This window comes from Rhinopithecus roxellana, chromosome 14 (genome assembly GCF_007565055.1).
Source record: "Rhinopithecus roxellana isolate Shanxi Qingling chromosome 14, ASM756505v1, whole genome shotgun sequence".
Classification (NCBI taxonomy): domain Eukaryota; kingdom Metazoa; phylum Chordata; class Mammalia; order Primates; family Cercopithecidae; genus Rhinopithecus; species Rhinopithecus roxellana.
The window spans coordinates 19,019,378-19,037,897 of NC_044562.1; the positions used below are offsets into that span (position 1 = coordinate 19,019,378).

General features: G+C 43.0%; 1 protein-coding gene across 15 annotated transcripts in view; it reads right to left on the reverse strand.

The window, feature by feature from the left end:
- Positions 1-18,520, reverse strand: part of SP140 (SP140 nuclear body protein) — a 101,200-nt gene that overhangs the window by 19,593 nt on the left and 63,087 nt on the right. For all 15 annotated transcript variants that reach the window (XR_004053323.1, XM_030917124.1, XM_030917123.1 and 12 more), the window contains 7 exons: positions 18,310-18,384; positions 15,714-15,818; positions 13,488-13,630; positions 11,962-12,009; positions 8,498-8,536; positions 1,066-1,181; positions 253-361 (listed from right to left, as the gene is read on the reverse strand). Coding sequence is in view for 14 of the 15 variants with exons in the window: in XM_030917124.1 (XP_030772984.1) it covers positions 253-361; positions 1,066-1,181; positions 8,498-8,536; positions 11,962-12,009; positions 13,488-13,630; positions 15,714-15,818; positions 18,310-18,384 (635 nt within the window). In the remaining variant the exon portion in view is untranslated. The remainder of the gene's footprint in view (positions 1-252; positions 362-1,065; positions 1,182-8,497; positions 8,537-11,961; positions 12,010-13,487; positions 13,631-15,713; positions 15,819-18,309; positions 18,385-18,520) is intronic.

Below are 18,520 nucleotides of genomic sequence, written 5' to 3' on the forward strand. Positions count from 1 at the left end.
CACATGCATGAGACGGAGCACACGACTCACACCCTTCTTGCACAAGTTTCTCTAACATGCATGGCTCTTGGAAACAGACATGTCATGGCTGAGTTATTTTTTGTGCAAACAAGTTGTGGTCTTCTATCAGTGTGATTGAAGTGTGGCTCGGAAGAGCAGGCTCCTTTTGGTGCATTCCCCTGACCCTGCGCTTGTTCATGGTGCTCACGTGTGAGGGGAAAGGAGAAGGCTTGGGGTTTGCATCTGACTTACCAACTGTTCCTGTGGACACATCTGCCTCTCCAGGACCTCAGATTCCTGACAACACTGTTGGCTTCCTGAAGACTCCTTCATCCTGCAGAAGATGCAACTCCACGGGGTCCTGAGAGATTGGACATGGGTGAGCAGAGGGCAGGGACCCTGGAAATGGCCACCGTTCCTGTGGCTGCCACTGTCTTCCTTCAGGAATGGCTGATGGGCTCAGTCATGGGAGGGAGGGGAACACTTCCCAGAGTATGCAGGATTCACACATGGGATCTCCAGCCCTTGGCTTTTCCCTCACATCAGTGGTAGCAGCAGGCAGGAAGCCTGAGGAAGGTGGTGTCACCGTGAGTGTGGACTCTCCTTTCCCTGTCTGAGCTGCTGGGAGCACAAGCAGCCCTGCCTGCCAGGCCTGAGTTTCAGAAACTGGGCTTTCAGCTCCAGGGACCTCGGGCCTCCATCAGCCCAATGAGACCGTGCTGCCTGTCTTGTATGAATCAGCACAAAATACAAACAACTGGTGCTTCTTTTCCTCAATCCCCTGGCACAGGAGACTCTCCTGCAAAACTTGAAGGAAAGGACAATACCAGCATGTAGGCAAAGGGTCCCCAGCACTGGCCGCAGCATATCAGAGGCGGGTCCCTGAGAGCACAGAGAACACGAACCTCCTGCTGCCAGCGCCTTCTGATCACAGGGCTGGGTCCCAGTACCCGACGAACCTGCTCCTTCCCCATCTAGACACAAGTGGGCGCTCTGCTGGAGAGTGCGCTTGGCAGGCGGAAGGTCCCTTAAAGGAGGAAGGAGAGGCGCCTGCATGTCACTCACCTCTCAGGTTCCACAGGGGCGATGTGACAGTTCTCATGGAAGACTCTTGAACAAGTGTCACAACAGAACAGCTCCCCTCCGTCCCGGCACACCTCACACTCATCCAAGTTTCTCATCTAGAAGGTAAAACAGTGTCCATGTCACTGGGAACCACAAGATTCAGGAAGGCCACCCCTCTGGGCATCTAGAACACACTGCCTATGTGTGAGCCTGTGTGGACAGGCGTACGCTTCTCCCTGGGATATGAAGGAAAAGCATGGCGTGGAGATTTCAGAACAAATCCTGGTCTGCAGTGAAGTTCAGGAGGCAGGGGTATGTGTCAGAATAAAAACGTTTTCCTTATAAAACCAGAGATTATAACACAGAAAGACGAGCAACGAAGCAAGATGGTGATTTTATAGGAATCTGAATAATTGTATTATGCTGCAGATAAAACCAGGTTTTGAAATAAAGTGTTAAATCCATTTGCCTATGCCACAAATCAACTGGTGAAAAGGAGACTCAGAGAATTACATATGATAGAATAAGCCTCTGAGATATCATCACATGCCGTATTCTTGGCCATAAGTTCCCCATGAGTTGAAGAGAGGGCCTAGTTAGGGGTTCCTAGACTGTAGGTTTTGTGCCTGGAGGGCTCTACGCCGACCTCTGAGGGGGAAGGACTGTGGGTACAGATGCCCATGTGGGCCACAGGGAGCACAGAGCTCTTCGGCTCTGGGAGCCTGGCAGATGATCTCCCATGACTTAGCTAACCTGGATTGTAAGGTGCGAAGGTGCCATCTCTAATGGCCAAGGACAGTGGTAACAGTATCATACAGTGTTGAAGATGGAGGCCCTCTCCTCATTTCCTGGGCCCATAAAAGAGCTGGTGCTTTGTTCTATAAAAAGAATGGGAAATCAACTAATTCTCCATTTCTCACCAGTCTCAATATATGAGACCTTCAGCCAGATTTAATTTGATGTGGGGAAGTTAAAATATGACAGCATTTGCATCCATGTGTTGTGGAGCAAATCCCAGTCATTAAAAACCAACAGAATTTATAGGGCAAATATAGAGACCAATACGTAGAGGCTGTATTGTAGACAAATGCATGTGTATTCATGACAAAGAACTGGTCTGTGACTGAGCCCTTTGTCGTTCAACGGAAAAGTGCTGTAAAGACTAAAATTAGAGTTCAATATTATGTGCAGCCTGGACATCTGGTAACACTGGGAGGGCCTAGACTGGTCTATCTACAAGTTCTCCCCTGGCTCTGCTCCTGCAGATAAGGTTTCCTACCAACACTTCTGATCAAGAGGACTGCTTGCACCTTCTGCTTATTTTTGAAGAGCTGATTTCAATTCCCTGCCAGTCATGGAATTATTCAAACCAGCCAATCACACTCTCCCTCTGGAAGCAGGGAACAGCCCACCCTCCACAGCCACTGACTGTTTCCTCTGCTCCTGAGCGTAGCCCCCATGTGGCCCTGTGTGGTGTGGGATGCCTGCCCTCCTCCACCGGGCTACTGAGTAAATGTGACTCATAAACTGCTGTCAATCTCATCTGTCCAGTGTCAGATGTTGTGTGTTCCACCATCTCCAAAACCCTAGGGTGGGAATGAAGTACCAAATGTTTAAATATGTCGAATCCTTAATCTTTTTAAAAAATTATTATTTCAATAGTTTTGGGGGAACAGGTGGTTTTTGGTTACATGGATAATTTTTTTAGTGGTGGTTTTTGAGATTTTGGTACACTCATCACAAGAGCAGTGTACACTGTACCCAATGTGTAGTCTTTTAACCCCCACCCTCCTTCCACCCTTCCCTCTCAGTCCCCAAGGCCCATTGTATCATCCTTATGCCTTTGCATCCTCATAGCTTAGCTCCAACTTATAAGTGAGAACATACGTTGTTTGGTTTTTCCATTCCTGAGTTATTTCACTTAGAATAATGGTCTCCAACTCCATCCAGGTTGATGTGAATGTCATTATTGCATTCCTTTTTATACCTGAGTAGTATTCCATGGTATGTGTGCATGTGTGTGTGATCATTCAGGAGAAGATTATTTAATTTCCTTGTACGGGCATGGTTTTGAGGGTTCCTTTTGGACCTGATTTCCAATTTTATTCCACTGTGGTCTGAGAGAGTACTTACTATAATTTCAATTTTCTTAAATTTGTTGAGACTTGTTATGTGGTCTGTCATATGGTCTATCTTGGAGAATGTTCCACATACTGATGAAAAGAATGTATATTCTGCAGTTGTTGGGTAGAATGTCCTGCAAATATCTGTTAAGTCCACTTGTTCTAGTGTACAGTTTAAGCCCATTGTTTCTTGGTTGACTATCTAGATATCTTGATGACCTGTCTAGTGCTGTCAGCGGAGTACTGAAGTCCCCCAATATCATTCTGTTGCCATCTATCTCATTTCTTAGGTCTAATAGTAATTGTTTTTGTTTTTGTTTTTGAGATGGAGCCTCGCTCTGTCGCCCAGGCTGGAGTGCAGTGACGCAATCTCGGCTCAGTGCAAGCTCCACCTCCTGGGTTCACACCATTCTCCTGCCTCAGCCTCCTGAGTAGCTGGGAGTACAGGTGCCCACCACCACACCCAGCTAATTTCTTTTTTCTTTTTTTTGTATTTTTAGTGAAGATGGGGTTTCACTGCATTAGCCAGGATGGTCTTGATCTCCTGACCTTGTGATCTGCCCACCTTGGCCTCCCAAAGTGAGTAATTGTTTTATAAATTTGGGAACTCCACTATTAGGTGCATATATATTTAGGATTGTGATAGTATCCTGTTGGACTAGTCCTTTTATCATTATATAATGTCACTCTTTGTCTTTTTTAACTGTTGTTGCTTTAAAGTCTGCTTTGTATGATGTAAGAACACCTACTCCTGCTCACTTTTGGTGTCCATTTGCGTGGAATATCTTTTTTCACCCCTTTGCCTTAAGTTTATGTGCGTCCTTATGTGTTAGGTGAGTCTCTTGAAGATAGCAGGTATGTGCCTGGTAAATTCCTATCTTTTCTGCCATTCTGTATCTTTTAAGTGAAGAATTTAGGCCAGTTACATTCAACATTAGTACTGAGATGTGAGATACTATTCTATTCATTGTGCTAGTTGTTGCCTGAATACCTTATTTTTTTAATTGTGTTATTTTTTAATAAGCCCTGTGATATTTATGCTTTAGGGGGTTCTATTTTGGTATATTTTAATGTATTGTTTTAAGATTTATAACTCCTTTTAGCAGTTCTTATAGCACTGGCTTGGTAGTGTTGAATTCTCTCAGCATTTGTTTGTCTGAAAAAGACTTTAACTTTCCTTCGTTTATGAAGCTTAGTTTCTTGGATACAAAAATTCTTGGCTGATAATCATTTTGTTTAAGGAGGCTAAAGATAGGATCCCAATCCCTTCTAGCTTATAGGGTTTCTGCTGAGAAATCTGCTGTTAATCTGATAAGTTTTCCTTTGTAGTTTAGCTGATGTTTTTGCCTCATAGATTCTTTCCTTCATCTTGACTTTAGATAACCTGATGACTCTTTGCCTGAGTGATTATCTTTTTGTGATGAATTTTCCAAATGTTCTTTGAGCTTCTTGCATTTGGATGTCTAACTCTCTAGAAAGGCCAGCAACGTTTTCTTTGATTATTCCCTCAAATATGTTTTCCAAACTTTCAGATTTCTTGCTGAAGAACACCAATTATTCTTAGGTTTGGTCATTTATCATAATCCTAAACTTCGTGGAGGCTTTGTTCATTTTTTCAAAAGTTCTTTTTTCTTTGTTGGATTGGGTTGAGAGCCTTGTCTTTGAGTCCTGTAGTTCATTCTTCTACTTGTTCTAGTCTATTGTTGAAACTTTCCAGTGTATTTTGTATTTCTCTAAGTATGTCTTTCTCTTCCAGAAGTTGTGACTGATTTTTATTTATAATATCTATTTCTCTGGAGATTTTTCATCCGTATCCTATATTATTATTTTAATTCCTTTAAGCTGGTTTACACCTTTGTCTGGTGCCTCCTTGAGTAGCTTAATAATTGACCTTCTGAATTCTTTTTCTGGCAATTCAGAGATTTCTTCTTGGTTTGGATCCATTGTTGGTGAGCTAACATGATCTTTTGGGCATGTTATAGAACCTTGTTTCGTCATTATCAGAATTGTTTTTCTGGTTCCTTCTCATTTGGGTAGACTATGTTAGAGGAAAGATCTGAAACTAAAGTGCTGCTGTTCAGATTCTCTTGTCCCACAGGGTGATCCCTTGATCTGGTGCTCTCCCCCTTCTCCTATGGATGGGGCTTCCTGAGCGCCAAACTGCTGTGATTGTTATTGCTCTTCTGTTATTGTTATTGTTATTGCTCTTCTGGGTCTAGCCAACCAGAAGAGCTACTGGGCTCTGGGCTGGTACTGGGGAGTAACTGCAAAGGGTCCTGTGATGTGATCTGTCTTCAGTTCTCCCAATCATGGGTACCAGCACCTGCTCCAGTGGAGGCAGCAGGGGAGTGAAGTGGATTCTGTAAGAGTCCTTGGTTGTAGTTTTGTTTAGTACGCTGGTTTTCTCAAAGGCTGGTTATGCTAGCAGTGAAGTTGCTACTTGGACAGACTCAGGACCTCTGGTTACCCAGGATGTTACAGGCAGTATAATTAGCTGTTGTTTTCTCCTTCCTGGAGCAAGATGGTTCTGTTATGAGTGGCTGTAATGACTTGAGTTGGCTGGCTTTCAGCCAGGAGGTGGCACTTTCAAGAGACCATCAGCTGCAAGTAATATGAGGGAGATACAAGCTTGACCGAGGTTCACTAGATAAGTATTCGGGTTTCTCAGGTGATGGGTGAGGTCATAGAGCTCCCATGAGTCCATGTCTTTTGTCTTCAGCTACAGGGGCAGGCAGAGAAAGACCATCAGCTGGGGGCAGGGTTAGGTGTGTCTGAGCTCAGATTCTGAGACAGGGCTTGCTGCGGCCACTGTGGGGGATGAGGTGGGTGGCTCGCAGGCTAATGGAGTTATATTCCAGAGGGGATTACCACTGCCTCTGCTGCTTCATACAGTTCACCAGATAAGTGAGGGAAGCCAGCAGTGACAGGCTTCACCCAGCACCCAGGCAGCCAGCAAGGCCAGTCTCATGCCCACTATGGTGCCCAACAGCCAAGAGAGCCAAATTTATATCCAGGCCTCTTTTGCCTGGAGCTAAGATCTTGCCCCAGGAATAAGCGTCCCACTCAGAAAGCAAGCAGGGCTTTCAGGTCTCACCCCTCCCTGCCTGCCATGGCTTCTGTGTTTATATCTGTACTTCAGGTTCACACGCCCAGATTCTGACCAGGAAAATTTGTGCTTGGTCAAAATTATCACAAAGTTCAGCTGGAAGCCTCCTTCTCCCCATGGCTCTCCCCAAATTGTACTGGCTGCCCTCCGCAAGGACTCCTGTGAGATAAAGTCAGAAATGGCTTCCCTGGGGACCGAAGTGCCTATAGGGGTCCTTGGGGAAGGCACCTCTTCCTGATGCTTATTCTACTTTTACATTTCACCCGGCTCTCTAAATTCATTTCAGCTCTAGGTTAGGTGAAATCCTTCTCCTGTGATCCAGATTTCCAGGTTCCCCAGTGAGGATATGTGTCCAGAGGTGGACTTTTTCCCTCTCACACTTTGAGAACTCACAGTTTTTCGGCTGTCTCACAGAGTTTGCAGTGCCAAGCCACTTCTTTTAAAGGGTGTGTGACTTCCTTCAGTTTTGCTGGTATATTCCTGCAGTGGTTCTTGGAGCAAAAGTTCACAATGTGAGTCTCAACACGCTGTTCTGTCCATCCGAGTAGGAGATGCAAGTTAGTCCTGCCTCCTATCTGCCATTTTGTTCTCCAAACCCATATCTTTTCAAGAAGAGATTTGATTTCTCTGGTTTTTTTGTTGTTGACCTGGCTGTACATTAGACTCATCTCAGGAGAGTATGTAAAATGCTAATGTCCTGAACCCAACACCAGAGATTCTGAATCACTGGGTTAGGGTTGAGGCACAGACACTGGTATTCTTTAGGTGACAGAATAGGCAATTCTATATATCAGAATTGGTACATCTGGGGGTCTTAAAAAAATCCTAATGTTCAAGTCATACATAGTCCAGAATGATTAAATTAGAATTTTCCCAGAAGTCGGATCCAGGAAACAATATTCTTTTAAAGTTCTTCAAGTGATTCCAGGCTGCAGGACAACATGAGATTCAACCTGAGCAAAGTCTGGTTATGGAGGCATGGGGATATAACAAGTCAATGTTGTTACTGGCCTTGGAAAAATTATTAACAGTGACCATACCTTTGCTGGAACTGTTTCCCTCTTCTCCCCACACATATCTGGCTGTGGGCTGTGAAACCTAAACTTCCATGCCTAGTCCATCCAAAATCAACCACACAAACACTGACTTCCAGGGCTGTTTTAACTGTTGAAAAGTCCCTCAGTTGGCCAGACATCAAAATCAGTGTGGATAAGACCTAAATCTTGTTGGAGGATTGCTTTGGAGGTAAAGTGCATATAAAACTTCTTGAGCATCCCTCCTCTGTTAAGTATCACGTGTCAGTGCTATTGCGTGATATTCTATGTGAGTGCTGTCCCCCAGAGTTGTGCAAGAAGGTGACCCTGCCTAAAACAGACATCTCATTGCAATGAAAAGAATCAAACCATGATTTCATTTAGAGAAGGGACTCATCCATGATTTTGGCAGAACTCAAAACAGGCAGTCATATAGCAAGCAGAGAATGGATGGGGGCCATGGGATCAGAAGGTTTGCTTAGTACTGAGCACCAGATAAGCAGTCGAGTTAAAATGCCTCAGGATTTGCTAGGTCATGCTGGTTTCAGTCCTAACCAGCTCAGCATGCTAATGGCTTACCTGAGACCATCCATAGGAGCTCTGTAAAGGACCCCTCACCCTGTATATACTCCTTTATAGGGCTAATGGCAGGATCCACACCTTGAACATAATAGCCCAACCTGGCCTGTTCCTTCTGGCTGATGCTTATGACCATCTTCAGCTCTACCTGCAACTTGGAGTGCATTTGGGGGACTTTCCCTTTCACCCACACCCCTTACTTGAAAATGCTGTTATCCTTTCACATTTGCTCCTTTCCCCTACTCACCAGGCCAGCCCTACCCATTACCACTTCAAGCTCTGTCTCAAGAGACTTCAGTGGTCTAGAGCTCAGCCTCCTACACACACTTTCCAGGGGAAATAAGGAAATAAGGACATTGGAAGGTTTCTACTGAAACAGATGGAAAGGGTGCTTTCACACTGAGACATCCAAGGCCCAGGCTCATCTACCTGGCTTGGGTGATGCATCTGGCATTCTTTGGTCATCACACACAGCAGCATACTCCAACTGAGACTGAACATGCTTCAGGGAACAGCAGTCATGACACAGAACATATCCCTGGAGAAAGGAGTGGAATATTCTGGGGTCATAGCTCAGAATTTGTACTTACACAAGGGTCCGCTGAGCTATTGTGAGACTTCAGTATTCTCTGTTGAAAAAACAGAAAGATTGATTTACGATACTGAAGGCATTGTTTCCATCTATCACTTGTTTAAATTTAAATAGTCATCTTTGAAGGGATTCAGGAACCAGTTGTAAAAAAATAATTGGGAAGAGAAGAAGACGAGAAGACCTGCAGACTGGGATGGCTCCAGTGGTTTAAGTTTCTAAGTAAGCAAACTGAAACCTGATATAAACAGTAAAATGAAACTAGAGACTTTACCAACTAGAATCTGCCATCTAACCTCTAATTATCATCTTTCCATGATAACCCAATAAATTTAGTTTTTCTGACTTACTCCTTTATTGGCCTCACTGTCTGGGCTGCTGCAGCAGAGCTCTCTGAACCTCTCCTTGTTCTGAGTGCTGCCCAATTCATGAATCACTCTTTGCTCAAATAAATGCTATAAATTTTATTTTGTCTAAAGTTTTATTTTTTTAAACAGCCTTCCCTTTACCTCATATCTTATTTTTGGTGCCTATATATCTACTGAGAGAATAAAAAGTGCCCAAGTACTACTGTTCAGCCCAATGCAAGTTCCATTCCCTGCAGGGAGTCTGGACCTAGTTTGCATAGGCCAATTCAGAGAAACTACTTGTCCTCTTACTCCAAGGGGCCCTCAGGCATATTTCCTAAATTTGGCCTTTGTGTCATCCCACCCAGAGGAGTTGCAATAATAATCAGGCTGAGGACTTATCCCCCACAGCCTCCTGGGATCACAGGGCCCAGAGTCCTGGAGGCTATGCAGTATCCCAGAGAAGAAGAACACTGCTTTTTGCAGCTCCCCTAGGAACACAGGCCTGGTGATAAAATGCCTCCAAGGTCCTCTGTGCTGTAGCACTTTTTCCTGAAAGTCTCCCACTCTCCCTTCTATCCAAATCACAAAAAGATGTCAGGTTGACTGACTTTTCAGAGGTAACCCACTATATTTATTTAGATGGCTTTTGGATATCCATTGCATGACTTGGCATCCTTCCCTTCTGGGATACAGGCAGCTTTAGCTTCTATCTGTAGCCCAGGGAACAGAGGCCATAAACAAGTGTGATTCAAAGGACAAGCACTTGAGAGGTGACCTTGTCACTGAATGCCTCTCTGACTGGCCTAGAATCTCCAACCCAACCCAGTTGTAATTCATCCATGTTGACAATAAATTTTTTATTTTTTTATTTTTATTTTTTTTTTTGAGACAGAGTCTCCCTCTGTCACCCAGGCTGGAGTGCTGTGGCCAGATCTCAGCTCACTGCAAGCTCCGCCTCCCGGGTTCACGCCATTCTCCTGCCTCAGCCTCCCGGGTAGCTGGGACTACATACAGGTGCCCGCCACCTCGCCCGGCTAGTTTTTTGTATTTTTAGTAGAGACGGGGTTTCACCGTGTTAGCCAGGATGGTCTTGATCTCCTGACCTCGTGATCCGCCCGTCTCGGCCTCCCAAAGTGCTGGGATTACAGGCTTGAGCCACTGCGCCCGGCGACAATAAATTTAAAACATTTTTTTTTTTTTTTGAGACAGAGTCTCACTCTGTCACCTAGGCTGGAGTGCTATTATGAAATCACAGCTCACTACAGCTTTGACCTCCCAGGCTCAAGTGATCTTCCCACCTCAGTCTCCTGTGTAGGTGGGACTACAGGTGTGCACCATAATGCCGGGGTAATTTTTTTTTTTTTTTTTTGGTAGAGATGGTATCTCACTATGTTGTTCATGTTGGTCTCAAATTCCTGGGCTTAAATGATATTCCCATCTCAGCCTCTCAAAATGCTGGCATTATAGGCTTAGGTGACCATGCTTGGCCGAAATCATTTTTGAGTTCAATCTTCTGTAATGGTCATTGGCATTTCGTAGGTACTTGATAATCATATGTTGAATGGGTAAATAAATGAATATTTTTTCACTTAGAAATTATGGGAGGCCCTCAAGCAAACATTAGCATACAATGATTATTCTGGGTGAGTGTATCAGATTGTTTTACAATACCTCAGCTGCGACCAAAAGGTTTATGTGGCCCTTGTCATGAGCTAAGATGCCATCATGTGGCACTGGTAGTGACACTGAAATTTCTCAAAGCCAAATGGCTCTGCCAGAAGCTCTGAGAGGCACAGAGGACCCATGGAGTTCATAATGGATCGTGGATCTGCCACTTAAGGGACGTTCTGTTCTCCCCCGTGAGGAGACACAACATGTAGAGGCAACTGCAGCTTGTTGCTGCTAAGTGTTGAACCCCAGAAGATGGGGAGAGTTGGTTAGTTGGAAATGTCCAGCTCATTTGGGTCATCCAGGCTGAGTTACTCCTGGCACCTGGGGAAAGGTAGAGATGCTGGTCTTTAGTGTACTCACTGAATAGGTGACATAATAGTTTCCCTTTGGGAAACCCAGTGGATGAAATATCTCAGTGGCTGAGAATTCAAATCAGCCAGTATATCTGATAATATAAATGCCTGAATCCCGGGTTCCCAGTGGAATATGAAGCCCAGTGGCTAGCTATGTGTGAGCTGTTTTAGAAGTCTGTGATTGTCTTGAATGCGCATTTCTACCTGAAGTGCATAAGGATGATATTTTTCTCTTCCCCCTCCTCAGGTTCTCATTCAAACCCAGTCTTGGAAAAATCATCACCTTGTCCTGAATCTACACTGCACTTAATCTATTTGTTTGTTGAGTTCTTCAAGAGAGGGAAAAATCACTTTCACAGATAAAAAGCAGGTCTGCACAGTCCCTCTGGTAGAGCCAAAGAGGTGGCATCAACATAAAAGATTTTCCTGGTCAGCCCCTCCTATAAAATACATTTGCCTCTGGAGATCTTTGTCCTCGGTGGCACCATTGTGGTAACAGGAAATAATTTCATCTTGAGAAGACATTCTGTGTGTCTGTGTGTACATTTTTTTGGAAAGTGAAAGAGAATGTGAAGGATCAGAAAAGAAATATTCTTTTTGTTGCCTATTTCATGAAATGATATATGGTTTCATGCATGTCTCAAATGGATGTGAGCAAACATCTGCTCCATCCTATTTCACTAAAGTTAGAAAATAGTAACTTCAATGAAAAAAATCTGAATTTTGAGTTGAAGATGATCCTCTCACCTTATTATGAAATATTTTATGTATCCCATGACCATGCTTGACTTTCCAACTTTGACACCCTTAAAACATCTGCATCTATTGCTAAAACACATCCAGGAGGTCCATTTTGATGGCTGCTTATCATCTTCATATGAAATGATTGATCCAAAGAGGACCTAGCTTTATATACATTTAGCATTGAAATTAGCAACTCTGAAGGAATACATGCAAAGTGTATTTTAAGGTGGGTAGTGATGGTGAAAGCTTAATTATATTTACCCAATTTCAGACCCCATAAAATAAGATTTTGTGCATGTTAAATCAGTTATGTGACATGAAGCTGTAGAAAGCTATGTAATAATCACCTTTTTTTTCCTGGAATATATTCTTGGAGGATTAGGCAGAAATCCATTCTGAAAGACAAAAAGATTCAGGTATATAGTCAGCCTTGTTTCTGTTTTGTGAGTCTGGCATTTCCAACCTCCTCCCAAATATTTCTACCTGAGTGTTCCACTGCCAGCTCAAACCCAGGGCGTCTAATGAGAAACCATCTCCCTCTCTTCACCTGTGCTTCTTCTAGACTTCAATCAATAGAAACCAGAAAAGCATCTTCAGGACAATTTTCCCTTCTCTTGTGCTTCTTTCCTAAATCCTAAGAGGTTTTCCTTCACAATCCCATACCACCTATCACCTCTTTTCCAGTCCCACCAGTGCCACTCCAGCTGGAGTCCCTACACCACAGCTATCCAAGCAGCATACACTTATTGGCTGCTACTGGGTATCAGTAACTCTGATCAATCTTGGGCACATGAAGATGGGAAAACCTAAAGGGGTCTACAGACAAAAAGCACTCACAAAAGAATAAATATAAAACAGTGAATGAAAGGCCTTAGTAGAAAGGCCTTAATAGAGGCCTCAGGAGCCCTGGAAGTGATGACCCATGGCCAGGTCAATGAACATTCAGGAAGGGGTCACACTTGAACTGAGCATTCTGAATTGAGTATAGGTTTGCTAGGGGGAAAGCCCCATGGCTGTCTAAAATACTGTTTTACGGCCGGACGCGGTGGCTGTCGCCTGTAATCTCAGCACTTTGGGAGGTCGAGGAGACCTCCCACTGGACACCAGGAATTCGAGATCAGCCTGGCCAACATGGCAAAACCCATCTCTACTAAAAATATAAAAATTAGCCTGGCATGGTGGTGCATGACTGTAGTTCCAGCTACTCAAGAGGCTGAGGCACAAGAATCACTTGAACCTGGGAGGCGGAGGTTGCAGTGAGTCAAGATAGAGCCACTGCATTCCTGCTTGGGCAACAGAGTGAGACTGTCTCCTAAAAATAAAATAAAATATTGCTTTAAATGTCATTTCCAATCCTAGAAGATTTCACCGAATCCTTGTTATCTCAATTATAGGTTTAAACTCCTTAGCCTGGCATTAAAGCCCTCCACAAACTGCCCCAATTGTTAAAGTATACCTAATTGCTCACAATCTGTACTACCTAAATCCACAGAGCTACTTTTGCCATGGTTCTGGTTTGCATAGCATTCTGGCTTTTATGCCATTCTTTCTCTGAAGTGTCTTCTTCCACTGCTTGACTATCAACTCCTTTCTTTCTTTCAGTGCACAAAGCTGTCTGCCATGCACCCTAGTCAGAATGACCCTTTCCTCCTTCAAGCTGCTGAGCCTATCATAATGGAGCCCCTGGTACAACGTGGATGTGTTGCACTGTAGTGTGGTTATGGATATGGGGTCTCTCTCTCCTGAGTGAGAGGATAAACCCACTGGCATCAAGGCTTTAGCAATAACCTAACAAATATTTGGTGAATAAACAGTCTCCTCATTATTAGGGAACAAGAACGGACACAGGTCTGGCCCCTTGTCATTGGAATACCTCTATCAGCCATCGTAGGGGCCACCCGCCACAGCGCACACTCAGCTTCCAGTTCTTTGATCTTGCGTGGCCTCCTTTGGTTTCAAATTCCCTGGGGGTGAACCAATTTCCAGCCTCACTCTGTATACACTTCACCAAGATTCCTGTAAGACCAGGGTAAGTTGATCCTGAGCCCTCTTTGTTCCCAGCACTCAGACTGTGGCCACTCAACACACTGGATCTAGAGCCACCCAATTTCTGATCAAGATCAATAGCAGGAGGGTCTGGCCTTCCCTCTCAGACTTCAGAGGCCCCAAATCCAGCCTGAAAGTCCCCTCTAAGGATATTTCCTGGTGGGGATGCACATTTCTTTGATCTTCATCCATTAAGAAAGTGATGGTTGTCAACAAGAGCAACCTTTTAAGCGTTTCAAAAGCACTTACAGAAGGAAAAGCAAGTAATTCTGAAAGATCAGAGCATTCCAATTTTCTATTCAAATTTGGAAGTAGAGACCAGGCCTGAGTCTCCAGATGGCTGTGAGGGCAATGTTGGAGGCAGAATACTCAACTTGTGGCTATGGTCTCAGATGGGTGCCCTGTGGCTCAGGGGTCACTCCAGCAACATCTGCATTCTCAATTATAACATGTTTTATGCAGTTTAGTGGTATTAGTGAACAGAGATTTTCACACCCCTGCAATCATGGGTAGCTGATATTAAAAAACTAATTGTGAAATGCTATCCAATAAAAAATTTAATTTATATGTAAAAGATAGTCACATGCTCAATACCATTAGCCATTAAGGAAACACAAAGCAAAACCACAATGAGATACCATGTCACACCCACTAGGATGATAGGATGACTGTAATAAAAAAAGACAGACAGATGATAACAAAGTTGGTGAGCATGTAGAGAAATTGAGCCTTCACACACTGCCAGGAGGAATACAGAATAGTGCAGCCACTGTGAAAAACACTTTGGTGATCCCTCAATTAGTTAAACATAGAATTACCATATGATGCAGTAATTTCTCTCTTGAATATATACCCCAAATAATTGAAATATGTTCACACAAAACTTGTTACACAAATGTTCAGGACAGCATTATTTATAATAGCCAAAGAGTGAAAATAGTTCCAAATGATGAGTTTATAAACAAAATGTGGTATATCTATACAATGAAATATATTATTTGTCAATAAAAGAAATGAAGTACTAATACATTCATTATGGATGAACTTTGAAAATACCACAATCAGTGAATGAAGGCAGTTAGGAAAGGGCATGTATTATAGGATTCCATTTCTAGACAGGCCTACAATAGGCAAACTTACAGAGCAGAAAATAGATTAGTGGCTGCTTAGGTGGGAATGGGCATTGACTGCTAATTGACATGGGCTTTTCTTTTTAGTGTGGAACAAATTGTTCTAAAATTAGACGACAATGATGGCTGTACAATTCTGTGAATACACACAAAAAAGTTGATTTGTACACTCTAAGTGGTGAGTTGTATGATATGTGAACTATATCTCAGTAAAGCTGTTTAGAAATAGTCACAATGCAAACATTTCTGTTAATTGACGTCCAGAGAGTCATATTAAGATTGGTCTAAGATGATGGCCATTCTAATAGACATTTTTTGGCAAAGTTTTATAATTTACAGTAAAAACATGTAAATTTACATATTTTACATCAATATGTAAACTAATTATCACAGCTACATCATGAGGCAGGTTTTTCATTATCGTTCCCTCTCTTGGATGAGAAATTTCAGGTTCAGAAAGGTCCCCTTCTCTATTCAGAATGGAACAGTCACTCCTCGCACAGCCAAGGCTGGAACTCAGGCTTCGTGATCCCAAATTCTGTGATCATCTCCCTATACCAAGCACTCTACCCTGGTGATGGCACTCCAGAAAGGAGAGAGAATATGAAGGTCGAGGTTGAAGGCCTCTTCATTTTTCTGTCTGATTCAAAGTAAAATATGTGACATTTTCCATCTGTGAACTGATGTTCCTGCGCTTCTCTTTGGTTCTTTGGGCAACCCCTGGACACTCCATGTGCGAGTCAGCATCTAATGGGTGTGATTTCTTAAAGTCTGAAAACATCATCTTAGAAATCCCTTCCTCCTTCCCTCAAGCCAAACTGGGGCCAAACTCCTTGAATGATGTGTAATTCACATGATAATTCCCCACTACTTGTGATGCCTTCAGATAGGAGCTGCAAATTAAAGAAGACCATGAAACTCACCTTGTTTCAATTTCTCCTTATGTAAAATTCCCTTCACCCCACCACAGGTCACCGGAAGTAAAGGAGCCTGAAAATCCACAGTTTCATCTTTGTGCTTTCTTGAAGCTGAAAGAGAGGATTTCTTCATCATGTCTCACTTTGCAAAGGCACATCCCCCCTCCCTCCCTACTGAGGTAATTCCTAGAAAGACACAAGAGATACTTAGGAAATTCCATTCCAAAAACCTCTAGAGTTTCAAAGTCTTTCTTCCAAGTGGCATTTTTGATCCATAATTACAGAATGTCTACCCCAATTTCACCTTTCAAATTTCATACAAAACAGAATACTTTAGCAGAGAACTTAGACTTCAGTAAAACTGGTTTAACTTCTAATCTAGTAAGCTCCACTGATTCTTATATGACAATGAAACGCAGTTGCTGTCACTGTTCTGACAGGAGCTCTCCAGCTATGCTGCTTTGCTGCAGGTAGGTAGCCTTAGATGAAGCCAGAGATCATATTCAATCTCCCCATTTGAGCACTGACGGGGCAAGCAGGGAGAGGGTAATGATAGGATAACCTAATGGAGATGATGTCTGCCTTCTATTTTTGTTCTCTGCTTTAGTTCATTTCTCCGTCCTGTCAGCATTCCCTGTAGCTGAGAGAAGAGCTCAGGGAGCTCTAGAATAATCTGAAAATTATATGGAGTGGCAGGTGGGGGACTGGAGACCTGATTTCACAGAGAAGGGGGTGTAAGGTCTTCAAAGGAATTCCAGGAGGGTAAGCAGTGAATCTTTCCCTTCCAACCAAAGGTGTAGGGCCAGGCATAGTGGCTCATACCTATAATCTCAGCACTTTGGGAGGGTGAGGCAGGTGGATCACTTGATGTCAGGAGTTCAAGACCAGCCTGGCCAACATGGCAAAACTCCGTCTCTATTAAAAATACAAAAATTAGCCAGGTATGGTGGTGCCCACCTGTAATCCCAGCTACTTGGGAGGCTAAGTCAGGAGAATTGCTTGAACCTGGGAGGTGGAGTCTGTAGTGAGATCACACCACTGCACTCCAGTCTGGGCAATAGAAGTCATGATAAACAGGGGAGCTGTCCTTTGTCCTGAGACAAATTTTTAGAAAGGCAGACTATTAGGACTGGGATGGACTAATAAGAAAGATGGTTGGCCTACCTACAGAATGGAAGAAAATTTTTGCAATCTATCTCTCTGACAAAGGGCTAATATCCAGAATCTACAAGAAACTTAAAACAAATTTACAAGAAAAGAACAACCCCATCAAAAAGTGGGCAAAGGATATGAACAGATAATTCTTAAAAGAAGACATTTATCCAGCCAACAAACACGAATAAAAGCTCATCATCACTGGTCATTAGAGAAATGCAAATCAAAACTACAATGAGATACCATCTCAAGCCACTTAGAATGGTAATGATTAAAAACTCAGGAGACAACAGATGCTGAAGAGGATATGGAGAAATAGGTACGCTTTAACACTGTTGGTTGAAGCATAAATTAGTTCAACCGTTAAGGAAGACAGTGTGGTGATTCCTCAAGGATCTAGAACCAGAAATACCATTTGACGCAGCAATCCCATTACTGGTTATACCCAAAGGATTATAAATCATTCTACTATAAAGACACACACACATGTGTGTGTTTATTGCAGCAGTGTTCACAATAGCAAAGACTAGGAACCAACCCAAATGTCCATCAATGATAGACTGGATAAAGAAAATGTGGCACATATACACCATGAAACACTATGCAGTCATAAAGAATAATGAGTTCATGTCCTTTACAGGGACATGGATAAAGCTGGAAATCATCATTCTCAGCAAACTAACACAGGAACAGAAAACCAAACATCATATGTTCTCACTCATAAGTAGGAGTTGAACAGTGAGGACACATGGACACAGGGAGGGGAACATCACACACTAGGGCCTGTCGGGAGTTGGGAGCTAGGGGAAGGATAGCATTAGGAGAAATACCTAATGTAGATGATGGGTTGATGGGTGCAGCAAACCACCATGACACATGTATACATATGTAACAAACCTGTACATTCTACACAGGTATCCCAGAACTTAAAGTATAAAAAAAGAAAAAGAAAGAAAGATGGTTGGCCTAATTCATGCTCTTGCTTTCCAGATGAGAAAACTGAGACAAAGAAACTCAAGTGATCAGCCTAAGCCCACACAAAGAAAAAGAAAGTCTTAGGACACAGATCTCTAATCACAACTCTGCTTCACCCTTAGTGTACAACCTGTGGCTTTCTGTGTAGCCAGGGGAAGGTCAGCTAAATCACTTATGGGTTATACCCTTTGTATGGCAATGAACTATCTCCAGCCTTGAAATTTATCATTTCAGTGAAAGTAGCACTTTAGTGGCCCCTGGGTCCCTGGGGTCTGGTTGTAGATTCATCACCAACTTACTTCCTTCTTTCCTTGACACATTTTGGAAAATGACTAAATAGGATAGACTTCTCACTAGTTAGTACAACTTCATAAAACAATTAAGGAAATGGGTTTATTACTGAAAGTACAGTGTACTGCACAGGAAATTAGATGTTTAGTTACTGAAATCACATTCCTTTTTTCTTTTTTACCTCTTGATCGGACACTTTTCTGTGGAGCTTTGTCACTCTGAGTGAAGCGGGTTCCAGGTTTGCCTCTCTTTCTCCCTGAGAAAGCAGAATAATATAATCACAGTCATTTATGAGTATCTGTGTTACACATGTTACAGCTTTTCAAAAATTCCATTTAAATGTAACTTTCCAAACGCCTGTTTAATGTCTAAATAAAAAGATTTAAACCCTA